This window comes from Xenopus laevis, chromosome 8L (genome assembly GCF_017654675.1).
Source record: "Xenopus laevis strain J_2021 chromosome 8L, Xenopus_laevis_v10.1, whole genome shotgun sequence".
Classification (NCBI taxonomy): Eukaryota; Metazoa; Chordata; class Amphibia; order Anura; family Pipidae; genus Xenopus; species Xenopus laevis.
This window is the reverse complement of record NC_054385.1, coordinates 40,556,321-40,582,463: the sequence shown is the minus strand read 5'-3', so window position 1 is coordinate 40,582,463 and position 26,143 is coordinate 40,556,321. Positions and strand designations below refer to the sequence as shown.

General features: G+C 36.9%; 1 protein-coding gene across 2 annotated transcripts in view; it reads left to right on the top strand.

Moving 5' to 3' along the window:
* LOC108698386 (teneurin-1) overlaps positions 1-26,143 on the top strand; it is a 405,073-nt gene that overhangs the window by 99,567 nt on the left and 279,363 nt on the right. For both annotated transcript variants that reach the window (XM_041572726.1, XM_041572725.1), the window contains exon 2: positions 1,370-1,646. In XM_041572726.1, coding sequence (XP_041428660.1) covers positions 1,427-1,646 — 220 coding nt within the window. In that variant the 5' untranslated portion in view covers positions 1,370-1,426. The remainder of the gene's footprint in view (positions 1-1,369; positions 1,647-26,143) is intronic.

Here is a 26,143-nt window from a genome sequence, read left to right as displayed (position 1 = left end):
TTTTACTTTTTTTTGGAATTTCCACCCGAAAACTTCGATTTTTTTCAGGTTTTTGCCCGAAAAACACAAAAACTTCGGATTATTGCACGAAACCCAGAGCAAATCAAAAAAATCTTTGGGACGTCTCCCATTGACGTATATGCAACCTCGGCAGGTCTGAGATGCCGGATTTTCAGATTCAGACATTTTCCATCGTTGGGGTATAATAAATTCCGAAAAACTTGCAATTTTTAAAAAGTCTGATTTTATAATAAAAAATCACGAATTTTTTGGGATTTTAGTAAATACAGTTTTATAAAATAAAAAGTTTTCTTTTCAAGGTGTTCAACCAAACAACCCCATATTCATTATATGAACCATTTTTAACTGTCAGTATCAGTCTGTATGTATAAATAATAAAATGGATATTGTTCTTATTGGCATTGAGGAGAAAAGCCTGTACATGTAATTTAGTTCATAAACGAATACCAGTGGAATTATCTAACAATTCCTTATGTAACAAGCAAAATTTCCCTGTGTTTTTTTCTTTAATAATAAAGTAACACATCAGACTGGTGTAACAGTTTTGTATACAATAGCCTTGCTCATTTATTGTAGAATTAAGATTAGACATAGGCTAACATTGCCCTGCCCCCCCAAAAAAATGGTACAACTGAGACATAGGTGCTGCACAATTGTGTTACCTTTTTGGGAAAAAATACTGTGTTGTAGGAATAAATGACAATTGTGCTAAGTTTGCTCACTACATTTGGGGAGGCTCATTTGCCCTATGGTATATTTGTGTGCAGGGAGTCTCTAAACAAGCTGATAGAATAACGGAGCCTGGGCGATTTTTTGGTGCAGCATAGGAACTTAGAGGGTAGAGAGTTATAAGGATAAATATTATTGAACTGCCACTTCCAGTAGCACCTAGCAGTTTGCATTTGTTTTGTAATTCAAATTCATGATTACACATTTCTAGTTGTTTTTTCATCCTTCTACTGCTTTAAATACATTTTTGTGAATAAACCATAGTAACGTCTGTGAGACTGGCAGCCCTATGCTGCTGTTCTGGCTGATAATGGTGTACAGAGTTTAGTGTTCAGTTCTGTGTTATCTTTTAAATATTTGCTTTGCTTTATTTTTAATCAACTATTCTGTATTCAGTCTCCATTTATTCCTGACAGTAGGCTTCAGCTTTATGATTGTCAATAGTATGGTAGTGGTTAGTGCTAAAAGCATGCGAGTTTAGCAGTAGTCATCTTTTAGGTCTGAAAATAAAACTGGTGCCAATGCAAATTCAAATTTAGCATTTTGTCATATTTAAGACTAACTTTTGGACCTAAGCCAAACAAAGCAACTAACCGTTTTTATTACTTGTATTTTCTAGGAATATCCCTGTGCTTTCTGCCTCATGCTTAAACAAATGAAGGTCATTTTCTGAAGAATGGAACAGATGGATAGCAAGCCTTATCAGCCATTATCCAAAGTTAAGCATGAAATGGATCTCACCTACACAAGCTCTTCCGAGGATAGCGAAGACGAGCAGAAACCTAGACAATCATACAACTCCAGAGAAACTCTTCAAGAGTGCACACAGGAAATAAGACTTAACTATAACAGCCATAGTAGCAGGAAGAGGAAAGCAGTGGATGATCCCAGTCAAGGTAGTTATTTAATATTTAAGTAATGGTGTGTAATATCTTCATGCAAACAGTCTACTGTGAATCAAGTGATTAATGTCTGATAATTGGTGTGCTAATCATAAACCAATTTATAAGGCATCCCTAGTAAATATAATTTAATCACTAACTTTGACCTCTGGGCTAGCACTCCTTTTTTCTGATAACTACACTCTTCAGGGTACCCAATATGTGAGCACTAATGCACCATCTTTGACCATTCTCCCAGGGGTTTCATGAACTGCAAATGACAGTTGATTTCTTTCAACATTTTGTGTGCTCTCCCTTTTATGGGAATTTTTTGGGGGCAACGTGTAGTCTACCGGGAAAACTATATGTATATATCTTTCCTAAGAAAAAGACATATTATATCTCCCTGAATTTTTTTTGCAAAGTCTCTAAACAAAAAATGCCCAAAAAATAAAAATATAATATATATAGTATACTTTATTTATATCACATCTATTAGAGATATACATTTTTATAGAAATATAAATGCAAAAACAAAGTATAGTTTTACTTATATTGCCGATTTGTTTAGATCAAAAATGACAGCAATACAATGCTAACTTTCCAAAGCACTGCACCACAAATAAGCAGACATTAAATTCCAAGGCAAAGTATGCCCCTAATGATAAAAAGAAGTGAAAAACATATAATTTTACATAATATACAGAGCATTGCTGATTAAAAGTGGTCCTTTGCCTTCAACCTAATAAATGTCAAAATTAAAAAAAGTTAGCTGTTCAATTAAATTTCTGAAAATACTCAAAATATCCAATTTAATATTTCATGTTCAACATGTTTTTAGGTACAAAAATATATATTCTTTTTGAAGGTACACATACCTACACCTATAACGCTGAATGAATGAATATATCTTTGTACTCCAAACTATTAAACCGCAAAAGTTAATGGGGCTCATTTATCAACACTGGGCCAATTTGCACCTGGGCAGTAACCCATAGCATCCAATTAGGGATGTACAAGCTGCAGGTAGAACAATGAAAGCAGAAATGTTATTGATGGCCGTATCTTATTTGCTCAGTGTTGATAAATGAGGCTCAGTTTTTTCTATGAAATGTCTTAAAATTTCCTTAAAGCTTTTAATTGACGTCATCTGTTTTACTGTTATCTCCCACATGTCGTTTGGGTCTAACATAAATCTTCGAATATATGAATTCGGATGGTGTTTGGAATAGTTGGATTCGCAATAAACGTAGGATTGTCAATGTATGTGCAATTTAAATACCCCCAAATGAAAATAATGCATCCAAATGCTCATGGCTATTACAAAACCTATACCCTGCCTTCAGTTTATGTACCATAAGATAACCCTACCTCTGATTTGACCCGAAAACCCATATATTGTTAAAAAGTTCACATTACAAATTAAAAAATGGGTACATTTGTCTACCCAATTTCAAATCTAATTAATCAATCTTTTAGTTTCTGGGTAAAGTTCTTCTGAACAGTTCGATAACCCGCATGCACAGGTTTACTAAACTGTGAAATGTAGAGATCATAGCTCTCATCTTCTTTAATTTGTATCCCAGGTCAGTACATTTCATGAAGAAGATGAGCCTAAATGTTGCCTAATAATGTTCTACCCTCCAGTAATTCTACAGTTCCTTCTCCTTTAAAGACTTGTTTTTTTTTTCATTTGTTTTCTATTCACAGTATAACACTTCTAACTTTTCTGGTACTTCTAACTTTTCTGCTCACATAATAAAAGAGCTCATTATACGCAAGAATAAATGACTAGTCTGGAATGTACATACTGTGCAGCACATTCAAATGGATTAGAAGGTAGGCATCTATGCACTGGTCAAAGAGTACTCAAGCAGAAAAAAAAACCTGAATTATTCATACAGCAGTTTTACTAGAAATTCCTTTTTCTATCCTTTAAAGTGACATAAACTGGCACTCTTCTACAATGTAATTACAAGGTTAAGTATGGCTTAGTTAACATTTTTTTTAAGTTAATTTCAAAAAACAGAAAAACACTAGAAATGTGTACAGTGTTTCAAAGGTGAAAGACCTGCATTCTAAATAAAGAACACTGATTTGGTTATGTTTAGTTCTTATTTATATTACTCTGCTGCCAAATTATATGATAAGTGGATTCTAAGGTGTCACTCACGTTGGACCATTTTGTCGGTTCACATAGGAAAGAAAATAGTATACAATCTAACTATTTAGCTGTTAGTGACCAGCTATATATATACATAATAGGAGGGTATAGTTAGGGCTGCAGTTATATATTCAGTTCACCTCTATTACTGCCTTGCCTGGCAGACTAAAACATGCAGTGCAGCTACTTCACTGTACATTGCCCACTGTGCAGAGATATTTCCATCACCTAAGCTCGTTCTGTCAGAAGTCATAATTTCTGGTACACAGTGGGTTCTTAGTACAGTAAACCTGCCAATGCTTGCATTTAAACTGTTTTTTTCCATAATAAACATTGTAGATTGGGTCTATTTAAGACAAACCAAATTGCAGTAAAGGACCAGAAAGGTGTTATGCATTGGAGATTTGGCATTTTTGTCTGATATACATACTGCTAAATTCCATATTTACCTAATTTGGTAGAATTAAATGAATTGTTCCATTAGTCATTTCTGTTGAGAAATATCACTATAAACATCTCTGAGGCAGACAAACTCTCAAACATTTACTATATTATTTGTGAAACCAGACAGTCCCCCAAATCAAGATTTCAATGTGTACCTTTATAAAACACTGCTAAAAATGTTATATTTTGCAAGATTTTTTTACATTGTTTAGAATTAGTAATGTATTAGTAATTTAACTAACAAGGACTAATCAAATACAACAATGAACTGCTATAATGCCATATATAAGGGGTCATTTATGCTTGCGCAAATTTCCCCACAGTCATTTGCACAAAAAACTCCATTAATTAAAGGCGGTTGCATCAAAACATACGCTTTACATGTCCGTATAGTTGTGCTTGGTGCTACTCAGTCCCTCTGTTCTGAATTGAGCACAGTTACACCCATTTATGCAGAGGAACTCTAGAGCTACCTCCACCTCCAGACCAGGTGGTAGCTCCATTTTCCTCAAAGCCCAGCATCAGTGCAGTGAAGTTGTATCCAAGGAATTGGGAGAATGTGTCAATTAATTGTGTTAATTGTGTTAATTTTTCTGCATCACCCACAATTACAGGCGCAACACCACTTGCATCAACAACAATACTCTAATTCTGCGGAAACACTGTATTATGGGAATAAAATGATGATTTCACTTGAATTTGCACTTTGCTCATGGCACTTGCGGACATCAATGAACCCTATAGTCTAGAAAGCACACTATCCAGATCTCCCAGTTGTCTCTTTTTAAAGCAGAGTAGTTCCAATCTATAACATGGGTAAAACTTAATAGAAATTGCAAATGTGTTGAGTGAGTGGGTGCCTGGCTGTCTGTAAGTATATAGTCTAAAATGTCTTGATTTTGAAATTAATATATTGGGAGTGATGTTTTATGTCAAACAATGGGCCAGATCATTTTTCTGGCTTTCACATTTCTCCTTTAAGTGGTCCCTTTCTTTGAACACCAGTGATAATGAGTTGAACTTCATGGACTTTTTATACTTTATTTTACAGCTAGTGATTTTAATCGTGGTGTAATATTTCTCACCTCCCTACTGAGCTTTTCATTTACCACCTTAGGGCCCAACCCTGTGTTCCAAAATAATGCTCACCCACGAATGTGCTAAATTCCTTAATTGTTTTACATTTTGTAATCTTATTTCCATTCGGTTCTTTCTACATTAAGTTTATTAACATTCTGAAGCCAGAATACTTACATCAACACTTAAAAAGTTAACATGCCTTTCACTGACTAAACAAGGTAAATATGGACATTATCTTAATCTGACAATAGTTCTATTCATCAAAATTTGTGTGTTCCTATTAGAACATAGTAACATAGTAACATAGTAACATAGTAAGTAAGGTTGAAAAAAGACACATGTCCATCGAGTTCAACCTTTTTTTTTTTTTGTTTATTAACTACCTATCTGCCAGTTGATCCAGAGGAAGGCAAAAAACCCATCTGAAGCCTCTCCAATTTGCCTTAGAGGGGGAAAATTCCTTCCTGACTCCAAAATGGCAATCGGACTAGTCCCTGGATCAACTTGGACTATGAGCTATTTCCCATAACCCTGTATTCCCTCACTTGCTAAAAAGCCATCCAACCCCTTCTTAAAGCTATCTAATGTATCAGCCTGTACAACTGATTCAGGGAGAGAATTCCACATCTTCACAGCTCTCACTGTAAAAAACCCCTTCCGAATATTTAGGCGGAACCTCTTTTCTTCTAATCGGAATGGGTGACCTTGTGTCAGCTGTAAAGACCTACTGGTAAATAAAGCATTAGAGAGATTGTTATATGATCCCCTTATATATTTATACATAGTCATCATATCACCCCTTAAGCGCCTCTTCTCCAGCGTGAACATCCCCAATTTGGCCAGTCTTTCCTCATAGCTAAGATTTTCAATACCTTTTACCAGCTTAGTTGCCCTTCTCTGTACCCTCTCTAATACAATAATGTCCTGTTTGAGTGATGGAGACCAAAACTGTACGGCAAATTCTAGATGGGGCCTTACAAGTGCTCTATACAGTGGAAGAATGACCCCCTCCTCCCGTGACTCTATGCCCCTTTTAATACAGCTCAAGACCTTATTTGCCCTTGATGCTGCTGACTGGCATTGCTTGCTACAGCCAAGTTTATCATCTACAAGAACTCCAAGGTCCTTTTCCATAATGGATTTGCCTAGTGCAGTCCCATTAAGGGTATAAGTGGCTTGGATATTTTTACATCCCAGGTGCATGACTTTACATTTATCAACATTGAATCTCATTTGCCACTTAGCTGCCCAGATTGCCAGTTTGTCAAGATCCTGTTGCAAGGATGCCACATCCTGGATGGAATTAATTGGGCTGGATAATTTTGTGTCATCTGCAAACACTGATACATTACTTACAACACCCTCCCCTAAGTCATTAATGAACAAGTTAAATAAAAGTGGACCCAATACTGAGCCCTGGGGGACCCCACTAAGAACCTTACTCCAAGTAGAGAATGTCCCATTAACAACCACCCTCTGTACCCGATCCTGTAGCCAGTTTCCTATCCATGTGCAAATGACTTCATTAAGCCCAACAGACCTTAGTTTAGAAAGCAGTCGTTTGTGGGGCACAGTATCAAGCGCTTTGGCAAAATCCAAATAGATCACATCTACTGCCCCCCCACTATCCAGAATCTTACTTACCACATCATAAAATGCAATCAAATTCGTCTGACATGACCTATCCTTCATAAAGCCATGCTGATTGTTGCTCATAATGCCATTCATTAGGACAACATTTTGAATGTGATCCCTTAACAAGCCTTCAAATAATTTGCCCACCACAGATGTCAAGCTTACTGGCCTATAATTGCCAGGCTGAGATCGTAATCCCTTTTTAAATATTGGAATAACATCAGCTTTTCTCCAATCCATAGGCACCATACCAGATGACAGTGAATCTGAGAAAATCAGAAATAAGGGCTGGTCTAAAACTGAACTAAGCTCTCTTAGAACCCGGGGTGTATGCCATCAGGCCCTGGAGCCTTGTTTACATTAATTTGTATTAAAGCTTTTTGAATCATATCCTGAGTCAGCCACTGACTAGATTGAGCTGAACCATTCGTGCAGTTATTAAGTGAGCCTGTGAACCTAGACTCCTCTATTGTATACACTGAAGAAAAGAACTGATTTAACACATTTGCCTTATCTGTATCTGTTACAACCATACTGATACCATTATTTAATGGAGCAACACTCTCAACCTGCATCTTTTTACTATTAATATATTTAAAAAACTTTTTAGGGTTAGTTTTCACCTCCACCGCAATTAACTCTTCATTTCTTTTCTTAGCCTTCCGGATTGCTGATTTACAACATTTATTACAGTGTTTATATTCATTAAATGCAGCTTCAGTCCCTACAGATTTGTAGTTTTTAAATGCCTTTCTCTTCTTTCCCATTAACATCTTTACCTCTGTATTAAGCCACACAGGATGATTCTTAGAGCTTCTACGTTTAGTCCTTAAGGGAATAAATTGAGAACAGTAATGATTTAATATCATTTTAAAGGACAACCATTTCTGTTCTGTGTTTTTAGCTGAAAACCTAATGCCCCAATCAATGCTCTGTAGGGCAGCCCTCAAGGCACTAAAATTAGCTTTGGCAAAATTCATGGTTTTTGTTGCCCCAGTATATTTTTGTTTTTTGCACCAGACATTAAAAGATATAACATTACGGTCACTATTACCCAGGGGTTCAATGACTTGCACATTTGCTATAAGTTCTGGGTCATTTGAGATCACTAAATCAAGAATAGCATTTTTTCTGATAGGCTCCTCAACAACCTGTGCTAAAAAATTGTCGTGCAATAAGTTTATAAACTTGTTCCCATTAACTGATCTAGCAGTACCGTTGCTCCAGTCAATATCTGGGTAATTAAAATCCCCCATTATCATTACTTTACCTAAACTAGCAGCCTTTTCTATTTGCATTAGGAGCTTTGTCTCTTCCTCCTCACTTACATTAGGGGGTCTATAGCATACTCCTACAATTAATTTGCTGGATTCTTTACAATTGGTGAAGAACTCCACCCATACGACTTCTGGCCCCTCATTTTCTAACATAACCTCCTCCTTTATATGAGCTTTTAAATCCTGCCTAACATACAGACATACCCCTCCTCCTTTTCTATTGCCTCTGTCCCTCCGAAACAAAGTATAGCCACTGATATTTACTGCCCAGTCATGCGACTCATTCAGCCATGTTTCGGCCACACCAATCACATCATATTTTCCTTCCATCACCAGCAGCTCCAGCTCTCCCATTTTACCAGTCAGACTTCTTGCATTTGTAAACATACATTTAATACTGGCACCATATTGAACATATGACATGTGGTCCTCCCTATCCTTAACAGTATCCCTAGCCAAATCTCCTCCCCCATTTTCCCTTTCTTTGCCCACTATCTCATCTAACCTGTCTACCACTGAATCTTTTACTGAACCCTCCCCCCCCACACCTAGTTTAAAATCTCCTCCAACCCTCTAGCCATCTTCTCTCCCAAAACAGCTGCCCCATCATCATTGAGGTGCAGCCCATCCCTAGCCAAGAGCCTGTAGCCGACTGAAAAATCAGCCCAGTTCTCCAAAAACCCAAAACCCTCCTCCCTACACCAATCTTTCAGCCACGCATTAATCTCCCTACGCTCCCGCTGTCTCCTTAGCGTTGCTCGTGGCTCAGGTAATATCTCTGAGAAAATTACCTTGGAAGTCCTCGCCCTCAGCTTTGAACCTATTTTTTTAAAATCATTTTTGAGGACTTCACCACCTCCTCTAACTTTGTCATTGGTACCTATGTGTACCAAGACCGCTGTCTTACAAAACAGTTTGTAAGAGGAGCAACATTCAAATGTTTTTTGTCATCCTTTGCTCAATACATGAACATACTCTAGTAGAAGCAATAGAAGTACAAGTATGGAATCTATTGTCTGGAAACCTATTATCCAGAAAGTTCCTAATTATGGGAATGTATCTCCAATGTAGTCCAATTTAATCAAATAAAACAGTACCTTGTACTTGATCCAAGCTAAGACCAAATGAAATCTTATTAGTACAACTGACCTGTTTTTTCTCCAAGAAGGTCTATAATAATTCTTCCAGCAAGTGATCAAAAATGAAAGATTTAAAAAATCTTAGTGGAGCTACTTTGTTAGGACTTTTTTTTATAACAACTTACTTAATTCTGAATAAAGAAACAAGCAGATGATATTACAACTAGTATAGGGAAAACCAAAAAGCTAAAAATATTGGTTATAATAGGGCTATCAGTAACAATCATCAATTGCAGCAACAATATAAAAATTGTATGCAGAAGATTTGTGATATTACGGAAATAAAATATATTTTTAAAAAGTCTTTCGATTCAAAGAGGTTCACTTATATAAGTTGTAATAATGTGCAAGTTAGTGTTGGCATATGGAGCAGGAGTAACTATACCACCAGGCATGATTTGTCATTAGTAATTGATCATAAGGTCCAAGACAAATGGGTCTGATGATATCAAGGGAATAGTTATCAGCAGATGGCTCTTGAATAACCAAGTATTTAAAATGGAGTATTTATTTTGCGTTAACAAGTTAAATGGTGAGACAACTATTCATTTATAATATGTTTAACCAGGAATTGGTTAATATTAATAATTCATAATAGTATTTACATATATGTTTTTGGCATGGTTGATTTATGAATGTTGTGGGAGATAATTTTAAAACTTGGTGAAGGATTAGAGTAGGAAAAATGCAGCCTTTTATTTATTACTATAATTTCCTATTACCTATTAAACAGAATGCTCGGGACCTGGGGTTTTCCAGATAACGGGTCTTTCCGTAATTTGGAACCTCATACCTTAAGTCTACTAGAAAATCATGTAAACATTAAATAAACCCAATAAAATGGTTTTGCTTCCAATAAGGATTCATTTTATCTTAGTTTGGATCAAGTACAAGGTACTGTTTTATTATTACAGAGAAAAAGGAAATCATTTTGAAAAATGTGGATTATTTGATTACAATGGAGACTATGGGAGATGGCCTTTCCGTAATTCGGAACTTTCTGGATGACGGGTTTCCGGATACCTGTGCAATGGCAGTAGTTGCAGTTTTCTGTATGGATTAGCACATCACTGGGTTATTTCTTCATACTCAAATGACGGATGAATAATAAACTGATGATAAGGGTTATCTGTAGTGATGGGCAAATTTATTCTCCAGGCGCGGATTCGCGGTGAATTTGCGCGATTCGCCACCAGCGAATAAATTCGCAAAACGCCTGCGAAAATTCGCCCGAAAAAATTCGGCGGAGTCAAAAAATTTTTTCGCCATTTCGCAAATTTTCCGGCGAAGCAAAACGGCACAAATTCGCCCATCACTAGTTATCTGATCAAAAAAATTCAGTGACACTTTTCATAAATGTAGGTTGCCAACCAGTTTTTGCAAACGGATTGCCCTTAAATTTAACCCTATTCAGTGAAGCCCGACTAGCTGTATTTTTTTAGAAGTGTCCCTACTTTTTCAGATTACCTTGTGCCTTTAGTTTAGCGGTTATATGCTTACACTGATGTGCTTTATATAATGTTGCATAATAAGTGACAAAGCTTGTAAGTCATGTGGCAGCCCAGCTTTGTGGGCAAGATCAGACTGGGTTTTTTTCTAGTGGGCCAAGGCAACCCAGACTTGCTCCCCAGTCTGAACTTTGGCCACTCCACCCCCACCCCCACCCCCAATCATGGCTGCAATGAGGAACTAAATGGTATGCAGTAGCAGCTCCCGGGGGCACTGGACACCCTAGTCCGACACTGTTTTAGGTACATTTACTTGACCCATTCAGAACACAGTCAAAAATACTAGGATTAGCACCCACCACGTCTAAATAGTTTGTCTGACTCACTTTGGGGACGAATAGGTGAAGGAAAAAATTAGATGCAATTGACTGCTGGAATTCTGTGCTCCTGTAGCCGGAAAATGCATGGATTTTGACAAAACATAGAGACATCTCCCAGATACTGCATTAGCTAGAAATTTGATACCATGATGTCATTATCACTTCATTTAGTTTATTATAAAGTTATTAAGTTTATGTCTTGGGGGGTCTTAAAAAATCGAAAGTAAGATCTAGCTAATTGTGTTATCAAAACTGGGAATTTATTTTGCATTTAAATTAGTCCAAGCAAGCCTTTCATCCTCCTCCAGAAAAGCCTAATTATGCAATGTTTATTGGATCTAAGGATGAGAAATTAATCAACTCAAGTAAAATAAAATGTGTGCTATTTGTAATGTTTTATTGCAACTTAACAATTGCATTTCAGGAACAATCTCATGATAGTACAGCTCTGTCCATCAAAAATAATCATAGATAATGGAGGCTCCCTAGAGCTCTCTAATGAGTTGTGTTCTTTCTTGATACTAATCAATATGAATCCAGGGTTTATGTTTGGATATAGACCTGTTCTAAAAGTTCTAATATTATATGATGTATGAGTGTGTAGGAAAACATGCAAGTGGGTTTTGACACCTATTAGTAATCAGGAAGCAACAGAATCTACAAAGTATTGTCTCCTGATCCTTTTTTTAAAGCAAACATACTCATATAAATGTAATTTCTGTTTTGATTTATAGCATACGTTGTCTTATAAAGCAGGGAAGAAAAATCCCAGTTAAATTGCAAACTATCCCCATTTGTCAGTTTAGGGTCATTAAGGACAATTGATTGATGGCTTGGAAATGGGAAACCACTGTGCCTCCTCATACTATTCTTGCAATTACATTTGCACTTAGATCCCCTGTTCATACATATGCATATTTTCCACGTGTTCCTTAGCCTGCAAAATAGTATCATAAAATATGTGAAATGACACATTATTACTAGAATAGAACATTATGTTCTCAGTTTTTAAGATGTGCATATGGTCAATGCAAATGTGCGTCTTAGAAATTCATGCAACTGACTACAATAACAATCTAATAGAAGAATTGGTATGCCGTGTTAGACTGACAGATATGAATCAGAATAAGTCTATTTTCGAATGTCTTTCAAGCCTTTGTGATTTAGTTTAAGTGGGGCATAAAATGATTTCTTTTGGGGAGTTGGTTATCACTTTGAAGAAATGCGTTTAAATGTAATACAATAGCTGGCAGGTTTTGTTCAAAATAAATTCAATGGTCTTAGCTGCCTTTTTGTGCATTTCAATTGTAAAATCTAGCAGAGCTGAAGAAAGGTATTCAGGTATTGTAGATGTAAGGACCCATAGGGTAAATATTCCCCTATGACCACTTCCTGCCCCACTTTATTATAGTGTATGGAAAGGGGTGGATCTTCCTCTTTGGCTTCTGGTGTCCTGATCAGCTGTATGTGCCCATTGAGCTTGGGTACACCAAGGCCCAGTAAAGCCATTGCCCCAAAGGGAGCAGCACCTTTAGTGTCTGAGTTGGCAGCAGGGAACCCCATGAATGAGGTTAGCTAGAGACAGGGTTATATCTGTTATAGACTCTCTAGGAGAGTACAGACAGTAAGAGCAGATTTGTGCTCCATCGAGGATCTGTAGCAGGGAGTCGCTTCCCAAGGCTCATAGATTGCCTTTAATGAAGGGACCAAAGTGGATAGGGTGTCAGGCTTAGACTTCTTCTCCCTGACCACTCCATTGGGTGGGACCGGACCCCTTTCAAGCTACATCTGCCCGAAGGAATTCCCTTACTACTTGACAACATCCTTATGGGAGTCACATTTCTCAGCTGTCTCATCCACCTAGACTATGTTGTTATATCTGCCTATACCTCAGTATTGTAAGTAAACCTGTGGGATATTTATCTTGTACATATAAATTGTTATTCTTTTGTATCACCACAAGAACCTCCTGGTGTCCACTCTTTTCTATTATTATTGCACAGTAGCCTGTGGTAGTTGTAGTTGCACTTCACCACCCTTTAAATCTTCCACTTAGTGAAGGCCCTAGCCTGAAGTGTTAGAGTTACATGTAATCCATGCTATAAGCACTAGCTGGACATTAACTCCTTTTGGTCTGCCTAGCTCAAGTTAGCGTTACATTGACATATGGGGGTGTGCAGGGTCGGACTGGGGGGACCGAGGCCCACCGGGACTGCTGGTCCAGGGCCCCCCGCCCTCCTACTGCGCTGCTCGAACGCCGCCATGCGCATGCGCGAGCGCACTTCTCGGCGCGCATGCGCAAGCGCCGATGTGCATGCGCAAGCGGTGATGCGATGCGCATCGCCGAAAACTTTTTAAAATTTTTTATACTATTAGAGGGGGTCTGGCCCGGCGGGGGCCCACGAGGGTCGGGGCCCACCGGGTTTTTTCCCGGTGTCCCGCCGGGCCAGTCCGACACTGGGGGTGTGTTTACATACAGGTAAACTTAAGTGAATGTAGTTATAGTCACACGTCTTGGTGTTATCAGTATTGTTCTTTTTCAACCCATCTGTGAGTCTTAAGGGCCCATTTACTTAGCTCGAGTGAAGGAATAGAAGAAAAAAAACTTTGAATTTCGAATGTTTTTTTTGGCTACTTCGACCATCGAATGGGCTACTTCGACCTTCCACTACGACTTCGACTATGACTTTGACTACGAATCGAACGATTCAAACTAACAATCGTTCGACTATTCGACCATTCGATAGTCGAAGTACTGTCTCTTTAAATAAAAACTTTGACCCCCTAGTTCGCCACCTAAAACCTACCGAATTCAATGTTAGCCTATGGGGAAGGTCCTAGGCTTCTTTTTTGGGTCGTAGAAAAATCATTCGATGGATGGATTAAAATCCTTCGAATCGAACGATTTGAAGAATTTAATCGTTCGATCGATCGAATTGCGGTAAATCCTTCGACTTTGATATTAGAAGTCGAAGGATTTAACTTCGACAGTCAAATATCGAGGGTTAATTAACCCTCGATATTTGACCATAAGTAAATTTGCCCCTTAGTGTGCTATTAAAGACCATTTGAACGGCAGGTGTTATCCAGAATGCTGGAGAAAAAGAAAATGCAACTAGCATTAGGAATTAATTATGTTAGAGCTCAGCGCTAATTCTGCAACTAAAATACTACTGAAGTGAATGTTCACATCAATTGCACACATTTATACTAATGCATTGTTCTTCTTTTATTATATTTTGTTTATACCAGAATACATTTTTTTTTTACTTGAAAAATGTTATATTTTCTGCCTTCCTCCAGAATAGAAATAGCTGCATCCTCATTTGGAAGTTTACCCGACAATAAAAGGTTTCTGTTAATTCATAATCATCAACTCCCTATTTTATGTCAATGTGTAAATATGTTGAGCATGCCAATACTGAATCTAACATATCTGCATGGTTTAGTGTCTTCCCCATCAGTTGATAGCATACAAGCTATTTCATTGTTAAATTGTACAGTATCTAAGTATGTAACATTATCAACAACAATAGTTGTTGCATTAAAAGCATTAACTTTTTAGCGAATGATCAGTGTCAAACTGGAGCATTAAGGGCTCACTGGGGTTGCAACAACAAGGGCCCTCCTGGCTGCCCTTGCACTCCATTGCTCCGCATCACATCATGCATCAATAATTTTCTTTTCTTCAGGGGGAGGACGATCAGGAGAATAGACCCGGGCTGACAGGTAGCCCCTGAAGTCTGGGACCCACATAGTTTTTTCCTGGTGTCTCGCTGGCCCAGTCTGACCTTGTGAATGATAGTTTAATTAAAAAAGCAGAAACAGAAAACTTTGGAATGGTAATGATATTAGAGGAGAGGAACATAGAGAAAGAAAAGGCACTTAAGAAGAAGGGAAGCACAAAAGTACATTAAAGTGAAAGGTATAATCCAAAGTTAGAGGGAGAAAAATGTTTTTGAGTGCCAGAAAATAAAAGTGAGAATTGTCTGAGGGGCATAGCCTGTCATCAACATATTACACTTATATCCTATTACTCCTCCATTGATTGATTCAAAATGGGCCAAGAGCCTGAGTAAATGGAGGAAGGATAGCTTGCAAAACTAGCTCCTTAAAGAGACAAAGGACAGGGCTATGTTTAAACTCAAGAATACTTAGTCCCAGCATCTATTGCAGTATTCCCCAACCAGTGGCTCACGAGCAACATGTTGCTCACCAAGCCCTTAGATGTTGAGTGGCCTCAAAGCAGGTGCTTGTTTTTCAATTCCTCGCTTGAAAGCAAGCATTAGTTGCATAAAAACCATGTATGCTGCCAAACAGAAACTCCTGTAGGCTGCTAGTCCATAAAGTTTGAATGTATTATATGAGGATGATGTATCTGTATACATAAACCTGAAAGGTTTAGCTTGTTCAGGTGGGGGGCAGTATTTAAACATATGGCTCTATGAATGAACCATGATTTCTGAAGTGCTGTACCTTTTCAGCCTGACTCAACAAATCTTGTCCCACTGAAACCTATGCAGCGATTCTGCAAATCAGCCTTCAACTTCACTTTTCTTTAGCTCTGCTCACCATCATTGTAACAAATACGATTCTATTCATCGTTATGTTGCATGTGAACATTTTACAAAGTTGTTGCTATTGGGGGAAAAAAAGTAGCAGAGATACTTTTTATTGCTGCTCACCTGCACATATTTTCCATCATATGATTGACACAATGATGTTCTATGAGCTGATCAAATAGCTGTATAATTTTAATTGTATAATTCCAGCATATTTGCAAATTAAATATTCAGCTCTCATTCTGTTTAATTACCGAATGCAAATTAAAGTAATTATCAAAAATTTACTAGTATTTTAATTTGATCGTGTATTCTATTCATAAGTGCTAGGCTATGATTTTAGAAAGTAAGTTGTCATTTTCTAGCACCTATTAATTGTTGAAAATGACAGTATTCAGTATTTGAAAGAAGTTTGAAAATTGTTTTTAAGATATACAAAATATGGTGAATAGCATACATTAAATAAAGAAATCAGCCTTAAACACAGTCATGCAATAAAGAACTAAGGTCTTATAAAAAATGTTTTTCACAATAGGTAGCGTTGTTTTGAATGGAGGGGGCACTGGAATATTGGAGAAGTGCAAGAGAGTTAGGCTGGACATGGGCTAGGAAAATAAACTTTCCTAACATCTGAATGTTTTTGGATTTTTTCCCCGCCCTATAAACATGCCAACACAAGTTTTTGTCTGGTTAATGGTTGTTATTAAATAAACCCTTTTAAATTAATATAGCTTTTGCTAATTCGTTTTAAAAAGTGAAATTTTTTTATGCCCATATACAGTACAAAGTCAACATTTTGCCTGATTTTCAATTCACCATACCATTTACTATATGAATTTAGGAACATGGTTACAATCAATTTCAATATTTATTCAATATAATTTAAATTATACGTATGTAATATAAAAATTCAGAGGAATGCTCTAGTGGATTTTCTGGTTATTTGTTGAGTTTGCAGTACAGAGCCATTGTTCATTCAGCCCTTCGATGACATTTGAATCATCCAGATTTTATGGACTAAGGATTCTTTGCCTTGGGCAAGTTCTATGATTTGTGAGCTAGGTAGCGTGTAATAGTGAGGCTGCCAACTTTTTCTGATTTGTGTTTTCAAAACAAAGTAGATAGGATTTAATTGATTTGGCTGACTGGCACTGGTTCCAAGAATATACATAAAACTTTTCACATGCCTGCCTTATTTACACTCTGTCAGTGCATACTGTATATGCTTTATAGCAAAATTTCTGTGATAAAACAGAATCTGTTGCCCTTTTTGTTTGAGTTGTATGAGGCTGCTAAAAAAAAAAATCATCATTAATTCTGTTAGTTGTATTGACAGAGCACATCCAAGGAACTGTAGTATAAAAGTCAATTCCAAGATGTGCTTTGCAATCTTAACAGAAGACTAATATTAACTGTTTGCCAACCATATCACTGTGGTACAATGAATTAGAGCACATAGGTGTGGCTGTAAACATTCTGAATGTTTTATTGTACAATTAAAGCATCTGTGGTACAGAGCCATGAACAATAAAATATTTAAAATACAATCAATAAACCATGTAAAATAGTTTCTCGGCTTACTTGAAAAACATAGATTTAAAGTGGAGCTAAAGACTGTTGCTTAACCAAACATAACCAGAATTTACTGGACTGCAAGTTCCAGCAAATGTGTTCCATTTTAGAGGTGCAGAATGCAATACTTGCTTTTGACACTATACATGTGTATGTATCCCAAATTATTAGTAAAACTTCTGAAGGAAATGTTTTAGAGCTCATTGAATTATTTGCTTCTCTGTACTTCATTCAATCACATTCTGGGGCTCTTGGAACAGAGAGAAAACTATTGCCGTTTGCAGACGGTCTCATTTATAAACACTAGGCAAATTTTCACCTGGACAGTAACCCATAGGAACCAATCAGTGATTAGCATTTCTCAGCCAACTAAAGGAAGAGCAATTAAAACATGTATCTGATTGGTTGTCATTGGTTACTGTCTAAGTGAAAATTTGCTCAGTGTTAATAAATAATTTCCTGTTCAAATCACAGACTTAAAATCACAGACTCAAAATGCTATTTGTCACCCTACCCGTTCTCAAGAGAAGTGAAGCCATTTTGATGTTTTAACCTTCTCATTAGAATAACCCATCACAAAAAAAAAATATTGTGATGGGTTATTCTGAAGAGAAGGTTAAAACACAAAAATGGTACCCAACCCTAACCAACTTGCTTAAAACCCTCTAATTCCAACCAAACCTAACCATAACTTCATTGCTCACATAAAAAAGGTGGGACAATGGGGGTGCAAACAGGTTAGTGAATAAGGCACGCAAGGAGGAAGGGACACTTTCACAGTCTTAATGCAGTCTGAATCCATTATGTGACAAACTGTTCATCTCTGATAGGGCTCAACATTCATCTCTGGTGGAAAAAAATGTCACTGTAAAACTGTCAAAAGTTAAAATAAATCATGCTCATTCCAAATAATAAGTTCCCGTCCAAATAACAGGATTTCAACTGAGAGACAGATTTAACAAAATGTATTGTCCAATATACTGTTACTAATTTACAAATCTCAGCATTTCTTAAGTTGAGGTGAAGATTTTAAGGAATAGGACCTAACCATCCATACTTTGAACCATGCACATGCAAGAAAACTTTGGACTCTATATCATACCAGGCTCTTTTTATTTTTGCGTCCCCTAACCTAAGGATCAGATCATTTATGACTCTATTTCCCTTTTTCCTATTCACTGATGGGTAGGGGTCAAACAGACTACAGTATTTATTCATTCCTGATTAGGTTTCATGCCTAAAAAGTTAAGTATTTACAGAAAACATGTCTGATTTTACCAGGTTTTAGTAAATCGAATGATTATAAATCCAAGACACTTGCAAATCTTCCTACATAATGGGGCAACGTACATGGAAATAACATTAAAGTTATATATTACTCTAAAGTCTATAGTAAATCCCAGAAAATGTTTCCTTCTTTAGAGAGTCCATTTTAAAGTGATGTTTGGCTAGCCATGCCCCATGTGATATTATACCACACCTCTTAGACCAGGATTTCCCAACCTTTTCACCCATGAACCACAATCAATTGTAAGAAGAGTTGGGGAGCAAAACCAGCATGAAAAATGTTCCTGAGGATGCCAAATAAGGGCTGTGATTGGGTATTTGGTTGCACCTATGTGAACTGAGAGCCTACAGAAGACTTTGTTTGGCAATACACTTGGTTTTTATTCAACCAAAACTTGCCTCCAAGCCAGGAATTCCAAAATAATCACCTGCATTCAAGTTGGAGTTGGAGAGCAACATGTTGCTCACTAGCTACTGGTTGAGGATTACTGCCTTTGACTGTTAGATGGTGCTCACTTTTTCACAGGTGATTATAAAACAAATAAAGATCTACGAGATGCAATAACCTGGCTTGGGTCAAGCTACCCTGAGACAATAGCTGCAAAGGCAAGACTAGCATTGCAATCAGTGCCTGTAACATCTTCATGGAAACTAGGGTTATAAAAGGAAGATAATTATATATTCAGACCTTAATATTTCCATTGGACAAATACAATGGGAATAATACACATGAAGGTTAAATACAGCACAGTGTGTTGGAATGATGGATATATCTGTGCAGCCTTGCGATTGTATGTATGTTAATGGCTTACGAAACAATGCTCATACATAGAACAGCAGCAAAAATCCAACATTGTACAGTAGCACACTGGTGGCTCACCTCTTCTTGCATAAACTGTCACCTATTTGGACCTCTCACTACAGATCCATAACATGAGGTTAAAAAGGTCATGGTTTCAGCATTTTGTTTATCCATCATTCTGCATTACACATTTGTCAGAGAACATGTTTATATATTCAGTGATCAGTATGTTAAATAATTGGTTGATATTGAAAACTATTTTTCCAGGTTATCTGTTATAACTCATCTAACTGCCATGAGTAGATTGTGCATGGTTCAAATGTATTTCCCTATCTATTTGCAATGCAGTTTTTTTTTAGAAATGCTCACTGCAATATATTAGGATATAAACCCATTATAGGGTCTATCTATTCACATGGGGTTAAAGTACCAGTACACCATCAGCCTTACACAAATCTATAGGCATAATTGTATATTGGAATGAATGAAAAGGATCTATTTATAGTAACAATAAAAATATGTTTTTATGGGGAAGAAATTCATATAAAAAGAGCCTTCAGTGTCACCTGAGGATATATTTCACACTCTTTAGCAGCATCAGTGTTTTTTTCTGCTTTATCATATTTTTGGAATTCTTTCTTTTTACTATGTTTGAAGGATTACACACTAATCAATAGTACCAATAAACATAAAACCCACACCATAAATTTAAAAAAATGAACATCCCTTTTGAACTTCTATAGATAATAGATTTAGATACTGAACATACATCAGTGAAGTACCGTAAGTACCATTCCACTTAATATTCTTGTGATAAAATATTAAATATTAAAAAAAAAACCAGTTATTACGTTATTTAGCTTTTTATTCAGCAGCTCTCCAGTTTGCAATTCCTGAAATCTGGTTTTATAGGGTCCGAATTACCCTAGCAACCAGGCATTGATTTGAATTAAAGACTGGAAGATGAATTGGAAATGGTGTGACTAGAAAGATAAGTAAGAAAAAGTAGCAACAGCAATACATGTGTAGCTTTACAGAGCATTTGTTTTTTTAGATGGGTCAGTGACCCCCATTTAAAAAATTGGAAATTGTCAGGAGAAGAAGGCAAATAATTAAAAAATTATAAAAAGAAAAAAATTAAAGCAAATTTAAAAGAATTGGCCATTCTGTAACATACTAAAATAACATAAAGATGAACTACCTCTTTAAAATGGCCCAAACATAATCAATTGCCCTGGGGCCCACAGATAGTCAGCTACATTTAGACTGTAAGCCCTACGGGGTAGGGTCCTCTAGCCTTTTGTTTCCTTGACACTGAGCACTTAATCTGCATTGTAATTATATTTTTTATATTTATGTGAATTGTATTTCTAATAATGCACTTATTGTTACTTTTTATTCCAATGACCCCTTGTTTGTTACTACTAATTTATTGTTTTGCTGTACAGTGCTTTGCCCTCAAGGAGCGCTTTACAAATAAAAATATACATACATACATACATACAGTTGTTGATAGGAAGAATTTATAGTTCAATAACATCCATTCTAGTAAGCATCGTATGAGGTGCAGTAGACATAAAACATGCTTTTGGGGAAAACAATTAAACCTCATCAAAGGACAAATTCAATGTTTTCCCCTAGAAATGTTGTGTGCTGTATGGCATCTCATTCAATTTATGGGATTACAAGAACAACTGTAGGGTTATAGGTTAAATAGTCTGCTTTTGTAACAATCTCTAAGAGTGCATTTACAACCCAAGGAGGAACAAGTGCAAGAGCACAAAGGGGAGCAAGTGCTGGCTCCTTAGTGCCCATTAAACTGAACTTGCGCCCCCAGGAGTTGTTGCTCTGTGCACGGAGTGGTGCTCCTTGGGCAGGTGGGAAGTACAAGTCCTCAATACGGATTGTGCCTCCTTTCATCCTTAGCTTGCCTGTGCAAAATATGTGCAAATTATGGATGGGTAGGGGGCTGGTGGGGAGGACACCTACAGTATATGCATCTACCTTCTTACCCATTTTGAATCTATAATGGTCTAATGCGGGCCATACTATAAATTCAAACAGCAGTCTGCAGGTCTGAAACGGAGCACCTGTGCCTATTTGCACTTTACCCCATCCAGTGGCCAAAGTGCAAAAAAAATGGCAGATTGTGGCCTTCTTTGTGCCATTTGCACCCTTTAAATGGCATTGTATATAACCCTTCTAGACTTTTTACTCTTAGAAATTCACAGAATTGCTTTGCATCCCAGCAAGCTTTGTTTACTACACATTGATTATCTAGCATCTCCGATAAGAGTAAAAAATCTATCTAAATAAATCCCTTTCCTAAAATGCGTCTCAACCCTGGCTAATACAGATGTCTTTGACATGAAGTCGGAGTTACAGACCTACCACTGGCAGACTGCCATACTGTTCATCTATCTGCACTCTGATAACATGAAGTGGTGTCATGAAAAGAAAAACAAGCCAGCAATATTCTTTACCATAGGGAACATTAGTTCCTTTTCAGTATTACAAATATATCTGAAAAAAAAAAACAGTTTTTTTTTGCACACACTAGATTTGGCATTGACTGGAATACAGAGCAGATAGGCTAAAAAACTGATTGTGCTACAATGTAGGAACCTGTTATGTTAAAATCGGCTCTTCTTTCGATGAGATGCTGTGGAGAATTGTAAATGAAAGTTTAATTTATTCCCTTGATATCTGGAAAGAAACATAGAAATGCCTAAAAAGATGCACCCAGAGGAATATTTTTCACCGTCAGTTGAAAGTGTACTGCAGAATTTCATTAAGGTTTTGATAAGTTAGAATGCTTGATAGCAGTTTGCTTTCATTTTAACAACCCCAAAGCCCAGTTTAAATGTATTCCAAGCGTGTGCCTTTAGGACTGGAGCAAGATGAATGAAGCACGTTATTATCTGAATACAATCAATGCATCCCGTTAACCATGTTGAAGCAGAAACTCACTCAACTCATTTTTTAACAAAGGGGATACTAACCAAGGGTTCTTATTAATAGCATATGATACATTTTAACATTGTTTTGAGTTGTAGAATTCCATAGGATTACTTGGTATGTAGTGCAATTCTGTATGGGCCAAAGCTCTGTTGTTGCAAATTACTTGCCCAGTGCAGAATTTAAAAAAAAAGAAAGAAGGGAGTTTCTCTGGAAAAAAAGGCTCTTGCGAGGGGGACATGATTACACTTTATATTAGAGGACATTATAGACAAATAGCAGGGGACCTTTTTACCCATATAGAGGATCACCGTAAAAAAAGAGCCTTTTTTGCCCTTTGCTTTTGTGTGGGACATTGTAGATAAGCTCTCATGTATTGTTATAAGGATTTTTTACCCCCCAAAAAAGGATTCTTTCGTTCAGTTGAAGGAGTTGTGAGCTTAAACATTTCCAGACTTGGAAGTCATGTGGGGCCAAAGGTTTGATGGTTGGTAGCTCTCTGTGTGCAAACTGTTTAATGCAAATACATTTTGTGGCCAGTTCCATTAAATCCAGAAAAAAGTGAGCAATGGTGGCTTGTCAGTAGGTTTGAGTAGTATAATCTTCTAATGTTGAGCTCTCTATACTTTACATTTATGATATATTGCCATTAGGGATGGGCGAATTTTACCCGTTTCGCTTCGCCAAAAATTCACCGCTGTCGAAATGGTGCCGACGCCCATCCCTAATTGCCATTACATGCTATATACAGGTCTGGACTGAGATTCAAAATAGGCCCTCTGGAATTTGCCAGAACTCAGATTGCCAGTCCTGTAGCAGGATCATTGCTCTAGTACAGGAGTCTCCAACCTTTTTTACTTGTGAGCAACATTCAGATGTAAAAAAGAGTTGGGGAGCAGCACAACCATGAAAATTGATCCAGGGTGGTACAACATAAGGGCTGTGATTGACTATTTGGTAGCCCTTATGCGGACTGGCAGCCTACAGGAGACTCTGTTTGGCAGTACATCTGTTTTTATGCAATTAAAACTTGACTGGAATTCAAAAATAAGTACCTTTGAGGCCACTGGGAGCAACATCCAAGGGTTTGGTGAGCAAAAGGTTGCTCATGGGCTGCTGGTTGGGGATCACTGCTCTAGTACATCCAGCGTACTAGTTGAGAACAAGCTATGGGGAAACCAGGAAAGGAGTAGGTAGTTCTTCTAATATAATATCCTGTTGTTATGGGCATAATTACAAAGGTGGCCCCTGCCACTGCTGGGGTCTCAAGTGGTATAGTGGACCTAATGGGACACAGACTGAAAAGCAGTTTCATTATATGTTTATAAAAACAATGTGTAACAATGTGTAATTTCCACAGTTTCGAGGGAGGATTCAAAAATTTTTTGCTGTTAGGCCCAGTACCTTCTCAGTACCCCACTTGCATATTTTTTATTGCTTTTAGAAACAGAAGAGGAAATGAAAACAGTTTGATATTGAAACGGTTAGTGGAGGGATATGTAATGGACAAAAAATAGCTTAAAGAATCTCATTAACAGCACTTAACAATTTATGAAAAATAAGTCCTCCAAATGAGCCCAAATCAAGTTTACACAACGTTTAACTAATCCCCTTGTTCAAGCCTACAAAGCTGATAAATAAAGAACAAACAGTAGTGACAGTGATGTTGCTAGGTGGGATTGCAGTGGGGGTATAAAGATGCACAATTTATTTTTTTTACTGCACAGGGTAAACTTTGGCTAAGGAAGGGTGAGTCAACATTCTCTAGCTCCCTAAGTAAATTGGTTGCTTAGGGTTGCTAGACTGCTTCCTAGCTCCCATGGTTTAGTATAGAAATTGCTAAACAAAAATAAGTCTTACATATTAGAGCATGTATAAATCCAAATGAAGTAAAAAAAAAATCTCTAATAAAATAGAGAATGTATCTATCCAAATGAAGTAAAAAAGAATCTCTAATAAAATGCATATTCTTGCCTAAGCCTTGCCATACTGGCATATCCAGATTTTAATGTGACAATATCCAGTGGAGAACATTTATTTATTACAGCACTTTACTAAAACCAAGGGATATCCAACATTACAACCAAATATCAAATTGCTACTGATTAAAATGGTTTATCTGGCATTAAAATGCTTGTGATTGCCGGCTGAACATAGAAAATATCGGTTGAGCCATATGACTGTATCAGAGATAGCAATGGAACCTAGTGATTCCCAGCTCCATCTCTCCAGGTCCCATAACAGAACAGGCAAGTTACAATACAAAGAAGCTGATTCCTTCTGACTGACAAGGCAAGTTCTCCGGCAGTGATAAACATATGAGCTTGGCTGTAGAATCCCTGGAAATGCGGAGCTGAGCACAAAACACATTATACAGAGCAGTACATTTGTATTTACTTGCTGCGGTGCGCTGTAAGGATGAAAAGAAACAGTTAATAACTGCTTTCTATTAAACACTTTCAGATATCTCTGGAAGACATATTTTTGCAATAAATTAAAAATAAAATAAAATAAGTTGCCATACAGTATTAAATGTCTTTCCATTACATCTCACAGTACATAGACCTCTGACAGAAATCCCAGTAGTCCCACTTCAGGAATAAAGCAGGGGGGTTTTATTAGCCTCTGCCATCTTTAGACATCTTTTCCTACAGTATATTTCTGGGCTTAACCTGTGATGGAATATGTAACCTAACCAGCCTCTCTAACCTGTATCTACTTGAAACCACCCATACCATGGGTGCTCTAACAACTTCCAGGACAACCTGCTCATCTCTAATGCAAATATCAGTCTTTCCATAATCCACAGCACAGTTATTGTGCAATCCCGGCTGAATTGCCTTCTCTGTGTGCAAAGTACTGTCAGAGACTTTAATCGGGTTATTTATCAAAGGTCAAATTTAGATTTATCAAAGGTCAAATTTAGAATTTTTTTGTGAATGAACTCACAACTCGAATGGTTTCTAATTTAAGAAAAAATTCAAATGGAAAACATTTGAATCAGCAAGTTCAGGGTTAACAACCTGAAAACCCTGATAAAATTTGCGGTGAAAAAAAAACTTGAATCGATCAAATTTTCAAGCAAAACCCTACTAAAAAAACTCGAACATCATGAAGGCTATTAACATCTTCCAATGGTTCAAGGGACCTCTGCCATTGACTTCTACATGACCTTGACAGGTTTTGGTGAATTTTTGGATTCTTACTGTTTCCAGGGTCGTGGTATAATAAATCTCAAGAAATGTGTTTTCTTTTAAAAAAACAAAATATATATATATTTTTTTTAAACCTGAAAAATTGATTTTTGACCTTGGAAACTCCTAAGATGTACACATTTAGAGGGCCATTAGTTTACCATACCATGGTTTTATACACAAATAGCAGGACCATACAAGTCTTCTGATTTGAGACCAATAACATAAATGTAGATTTAAGTAACCTTCTAATTGTACAAGCATAGAGCCATATGGTAAGGAAACAGTAGCATGTTCATTGAAAATTTGAATCTATAACAACAGTGTTATTTATAGAGGCTGAGCCTATTTACAGTGTTTGAGGAAGTATTATGAATAATATCGTCAGAATTTTTTAATAACCTTATTTATTCAAGTTGTGTTTCAATGTATGTTAAATATAGATGCAGCAACAATCTAAATGCACTTTTAGTTCAGCATTAGCATTACATACAGTATCCAGTACCAAATACGATCTCTTCGTATTGAAGTTTTTATGGATATACTTTCCTTCATTTGATTTGAAAGGCT